General features: G+C 53.9%; 1 protein-coding gene across 9 annotated transcripts in view; it reads right to left on the bottom strand.

Annotated features, from left to right (window-relative positions):
* Window positions 1-5,414, bottom strand: part of Pcdh7 (protocadherin 7) — a 443,283-nt gene extending 437,869 nt beyond the window's left edge. For 3 of the 9 annotated variants that reach the window (XM_023699164.1, XM_023699162.1, XM_023699157.1), the window contains exon 1: window positions 1,212-4,394. In XM_023699164.1, coding sequence (XP_023554932.1) covers window positions 1,212-4,382 — 3,171 coding nt within the window. In that variant the 5' untranslated portion in view covers window positions 4,383-4,394. Of the gene's footprint in view, window positions 1-1,211 lie in introns of all 9 variants that reach the window. The other 6 variants (XM_023699170.1, XM_023699166.1, XM_023699171.1 and 3 more) reach the window with 3 other exon arrangements.
* Between the last annotated feature and the right edge of the window lie 532 nt (window positions 5,415-5,946).

Here is a 5,946-nt window from a genome sequence, read left to right on the forward strand (position 1 = left end):
ATATATAGATATATAGATATATAGATATATATATGAAATTAACAACTTTGAAAGTAATAAAGAATTAGTATCTCTTTTCTTGAATGAGAGTTTTTTAAGGGTCACACAATTCCACACGCGAAACATATCCAATAGAAAACCCATTATGTGATATCATTTGACAATCACAGTTGTGTTGCTTTCTGTGAGTTCAATAACAAATAGGTGGTATTTTAGTAGTAGAGTTTGCTGCAGTATCTGAGCAGTTCCTAAAAGGTTCCCTCTGTTGTGTTTCAAACTTTTGTCAGGATAAAAAGTAAATAGTATTCTATATCTAAAAGCAAAACTTTGCAAAATGAAATTTTCATTTTCTGAAGTTTCCCCCAGAATGTGTATTTTTTTTTACTCTTTCTACATTTTATCAAGAAACAACTTGCTAAATACTGCACATAACCTTTATATTCCAAGTACATCACAAAGCATATCAAACTAGTCTTGCGCACAATAGACAATTATGATCAATTTCATTTCTTGGATTAAATAGCAAATATCCTATGCAGCTTATTTTTGGTTACAACCTTTTAATACTGAAGAGAAAGAATGCAACTGCTGATTGCATATCATCACAGCATAATTGCTACAGATACCTAGGCTTCGAAAGTATTAAAATGCAGCTTTCCACAACATTCACACATCAGTAAATATTTTAAGCCAGTATTTTTGTCAGATGAGTCAGTGTTTCCACAGCCCAGGCTCGTACTACATTTGCATCAATCAGCATCTGCTTATTTGTAGAATCCTGCATGATGTAAAGCACAGCCAACACTTCTATAGTGTCCAATTTGCATAGACACCAGTAGTAACTTCAGAAAATTTCAGTCTCAAATGCAATTATCCACTTAAAACTATCCAAACAGCGTACACATATTTATCCTGTAAACTGAAAACGTAAAATGAATTAGGGCTTCCAAGTGTAAAAAGAAGTGCAAAACACTGTGTACTTTGAATGCTGCCTTCGGGAGCTGACTGAGCATTAGATCTCACCTGCAAAATACAGTTACACTCCTCTCATGAAAGGCCTCTGCTCTAGTAATGATGTTACATTGAATTCCTGCTACTAAGTTTTAAATAATAGCCTGTAGAAAGAGAAGACACAACAGTACAGAAGACAATCTGCCTCAGAGTTACCAGCCCTCTCTGGGATAACTGAAGATATCTGGAAGGAATCTTACCTGTTTGCTGTACTTGTTATTGGTTTGACAGCTGTACTCAGAGCAGTGATCTGATCCAATTGAAATGTTGTCTCCTGCTCCCACAAATGTGTTGGCTGGTGGCAGATCTTGTACAGCCTGGTGTTTTTTTCCTGCAGTGGGTGACTGGGGGTGCAGCTGGACAGTAGGCAAAGGGGAACTGGATTTGTAATGCCTTGCCAGGTCGGGACTGCCAGGCCCCCCATTCACAGATCGGTATCGGCCCATGCTTGGGCTGTCTGACAGCTTCTCATTGACACTGTCATACCTCTGTCCATTTGGCTTAGAAGCTTCTACAGTGACAATGCTGCTATACAGCGGCTGCTTAGATTTTTTGTTTTTCTTGTCCTTTTTAGGCTTTTTAGATTTGTCATGCTGTTGGGGTGTAAAAAAGTCTTCATGATCTTTCTTGCCAGCTTCATAGCCATTTTTATTTTTGGACCTGCAGTACCTTGCCATCACAACAATTAAAATGATTAGAATCACTGTCATAATGCCAGCAACCACCCCAATGACAATACTGAGTCTCTGTTTACTAATTTCATAGCTTGGGTCACCCGCTATGTCCTGGGTGAGTGGGGTATGCAAACTTCTGGCTATCTGGGAGTTGATCACAGTTGAGTTAGAAACACTTTCATTGACAAACACATGCACCAGAGCAGTGGTGGACTGGGAAGGCTGCCCACTGTCATTCACTTGTACCACCAACCTGTGCAAGCCATAATGCTTATGCGTAAGTTTTCCCACTAAGGAAACCACACCACTGGTGGAATCAATCTCAAACAGCTTGAAGGGATTCCCTCCCACAATGCTGTAGTTCAGGTCTGCATTGATGCCGTCATCACTGTCCGTTGCCAGCACTGTAGTTACAACTGTCCTGACATTACTAGAAGGTGGCAGCAAGACATAAGTCACATTTTTGGGACTGGTAACTGTGGGAGCATTGTCATTTTCATCCATCACAAAGATAGAGACTGTGGCAGTGGCAGATCTGGGAGGGTCTCCACCATCCACAGCCTTGACTCTGAAAGTGTATGTGGTCTGATGTTCCCGGTCAAAAGACATAGTGGAATAAATGGTCCCTGTATCATTTTCAATAGAAAAAATGTTACTGTTCTCCTCTATATACAGGCTCATCTCTGCATTCCTTCCTTTGTCAGCGTCCATCACGGTGACCATTCCCACGGGGCTGTTGGGTTGCAAGTTTTCTTTCACATAAAAGGTAAAGATGTCCTGCATAAACTTAGGGTCATTATCATTCTTATCAGCCACCTGCACAATTACTGTGGTACTGCCCTGAAGCACAGGGATGCCTTTGTCTTTGGCATTAACTTTAAACTCATACCTGTCAGTCTGTTCCCGATCCAGCACCGTATTTACAAGGATGTCCCCAGAATCTGGATCAATAGCAAAGGTCCCCATTACAGTGGAGTCCAGGGAATAAGCGATCTCTGCGTTCTTCCCGCTGTCAGCGTCTGTCGCCAGCACGGTTGCTACCCTCTCACCAGGGACATTATTCTCAGGGAAGTAGACCTCCACTACAGACTGGCCAAAGACAGGAGGGTTGTCGTTAGTGTCTCCCACTTTGACAACTAAGGAATTGTTGCTGGAGAGGCTGGGGCTGCCTGAGTCTACCGCCACAATGACCACGTTAAATTCCCGGGTGGTCTCATAGTCCAGAGGCGCCGAAGTGTGCAGGAAGTACTTTTTCTTGTTCTGGTCGCCCTCTGTATCGCTGGCCGGCTTGAGCTGGAAGGGGACATCGCCCACTACAGTGCAGGTGACCACACCGTTCTCGCCCTGGTCTCGGTCGGACACCTGCACCAGAGCGATGGGGGTGTCGACTAGCACGTCCTCAGCCACGTTGGCCACCCCGTCCTTAAGTGGGATGCGCCCAATCTTGCGGATTTCAATGGATGGAACGTTATCGTTCTCGTCCTTGATGTTGAGGACCACAGTGGCCTTGTCGGTCTTGGGGGGCTGCCCGCGGTCGCGGGCCATGACTGTGAAGCGCAGCTGGTTTACTTCCTCACGGTCGATGCGGTGCAAGACACTGAGCCAGCCTGACGTCTCGTCCAGGCGCAGGAGCCGCCGCACGGACTCAGTGGCAGCCCCGAACACGTACTCGATCTGCCCATTGACCCCCACATCCAGGTCGGCAGCGCGCAGCTGCAGGATGGGGGTCCCTGGGGCGCTGTTCTCAGCCAGGTCAGCCTCATAGACGCTCTTCTCGAAGCGAGGGCTGTTGTCGTTCACGTCGGTGATAAGCACCCGCAAGATGGCCTGTGAGGACCGTGGGGGGTCGCCGCCGTCGCGCACCCTCAGGGTCAGCTCGTAGGAGTCGCGCTGCTCGCGGTCCAGCGCCCCCTTCACGATCAGCTGAGGCTGCTTCTCGCCGTCCGGGGTGTCCGCCACCTGCAACTCGAACACGCTGCTGCGCCCGCCGGGGCTGCCGCCGCTGCCTCCGCCCTCCGGCGCGTCCTGCCGCCGCTTGGAGCCTCCGGGGCCGCCGCCGCCCGCGCTGTTCCCGCCGCCCCCGGGGTAGGGGGCGCTGTCGGCCGGCAAGGAGCGCCGGCCCTCGGCGCCGCCGCCCCCGGGCTCCTGCAGCAGCTCGTAGCGCTCGATGCCGTTGCGACCAAAGTCGCGGTCAGTGGCAGTAGGCAGGAGGTAGAGCGTGCCCACCGGCCGGTTCTCCTCCACCGTGAGCGTGAGCACTGGCGACGGGAAGGTGGGCGTGTTGTCGTTGATGTCCAGCACGATGACCCGGCCCTCAAACAAGTCCACCCAGCTCTGCGAGGGCCCGATCACCGACACCTCGAAGTCCAGGAAGCACTCGTTCTCGTCGAAGATCATCTGACACTGGGGTAGCTTTTCGCGGTCGACGCGCCGCTCGCTGGTGCTCAGCTCGCCCGTGAGGTTCTCGATCTTCAGGTACTCGGAGCCCGATTCCAGGCTGAAAGTCACCTCCCCGGAACCGGTCACGATGCCCAGGTCCGAGGCGACGTTGCCGATCCGGACGTCGGCGGGGCCCTCCTCGGCCAGCCGGTACCGGAGGAGCTGCTTGGCGGCCGCCAGGCTGAGGCAGAGCGGCAGGAGGAAGCAGCAGCCCAAGCACCGGCCGCGCGCCCACCCCGCCGTCCGCATCCTCAGCATCTTCTCCTGCTGCTGCTGCTACTGCTCCTTCTGACCACGGCGCCCTCAGCACCCCTGGCTCCGGGGCTGGCCACCCGCCCTCCTCCAGTCCTCTCTTCTCCCGGGGAACTGAGGAACCGAGGGGGCAGCGGGAGGGAGGGGGGGCAAGAGCAGCGCGTAGAAGGGGGGTGTGCAGAGATCGGTCCTTCTTTTTCTCTTTTCCTCCTGCTTCTTCCGAAAGTTATTGTTTCATCATTCATGCAATGGGTGCTAATCGCCCGCTCGCCGGCCGCCGTTCAGGCGCAGTACTCACAGTTCACGGGACACTGCGCGCCGCGGGCTCGGCGCCCCCCGCCCCCCAAAAGTCATCCCCGCAGCGGGAGGAGCAACGGCGGCTCCGTCCCCTCACTGTCGGAGCGAGCCCGAGCCGGAGCCGCGACTGCAGGCGGCCGGAGGAGCCGGGAGCGGCGGGGAGCGAGCTGCAGCCTCCGCGCCTGCAGCCCCGCCGGGCTTCCGGCCACTCGAGTTGAGTCCGGTGCACGTTGCAGCCGCTTACTCCAAGACGCAGCCTGTGCTCCAGCTGCGGGCGCCCAGGCAGAACGTGAGCCGCCGCCGGCACGAGGCTCTGGTCAGCTACAAGCCAGTCTCAACTCCGACTCCTCTCAGGCGGCGGGGGAGCCAGTCAACAGAACAAGAATGAAAAATCTCCCGCAGGTCGCTCCGGGCACGGCGCGGGGAAGGCTACTCGCGTCACCGCGCGGTCCGCGTCCGGGTCTCCCCAGCGCGCCAAAGAGAAGCCCGAGCCATCTTCGGAGACAGACGCCCGGAGTCAGCCGCTCCTCACCCACGGGGGCTCCTCGGGTTTCTCTTTTTTTTCTTAACAACTCTGCGCAAGGTCATTAGTCAGGAAGCCTCCGCCTGAAGCCGCAGCAGCCTTTCGCCCGTGGGGGCGAGGGCTGAACCGTGCGCCCCGTGCGGTGCCCAAGTTTGGGTTCGCAGCCGCAGAGTCCGTGCCTTCCCTCACCTGCATTCGGCCCGCGTGTCGGAGCACTGGGATCTGCAGCGCTGTGCGCGATTCAGGGAGGAGATTGCAGCCTCTCTCCTCTCTCGATCCCTCCCCTCCCTCCTCCCTCACTCTCTGCTCCCTCCCCCTCTCTCCTCCCTCCTCTCCTTTCCCCTTTCCCCCTCTCTCACTCGCTTTCCAGCAGTCTCTCGCCTTCCTTCCAGTCCCTAAGCCGGCAACTCGAGCTGAACTTGATCCCTTCGCAGTTCAAAGGTGATCGAGCCAGGCTCACCGCAGAGGCGACGTTAGCCCGGCGAAAGCGCACGGTCGGGCTCTCCCAAAGGCAATTAACAAAGATGCCCAATTCCGTCCGGATTTCCGAAGAAAAGCCAAAGGCACTGGGGCGGGGGTGGAGGAGGAGGAGGAGGAGGTGGAGTCTGAGACAGCTGCCAAGTAGCTTAAAAAAAAAAAAAAAAAATCCAGTTTGCCAAAGGGAGAAAAAGTGCCAGTCGGCTGTTGTCTCGGAAGTGCCCTGGCGCGGCGGGTGAATTCCGCAGTTGTCTCGTCCCCTTTCGCGCCTGG

The sequence above is a fragment of the Octodon degus genome, unplaced genomic scaffold (genome assembly GCF_000260255.1).
Source record: "Octodon degus isolate 3935 unplaced genomic scaffold, OctDeg1.0 scaffold00006, whole genome shotgun sequence".
NCBI lineage: Eukaryota > Metazoa > Chordata > Mammalia > Rodentia > Octodontidae > Octodon > Octodon degus.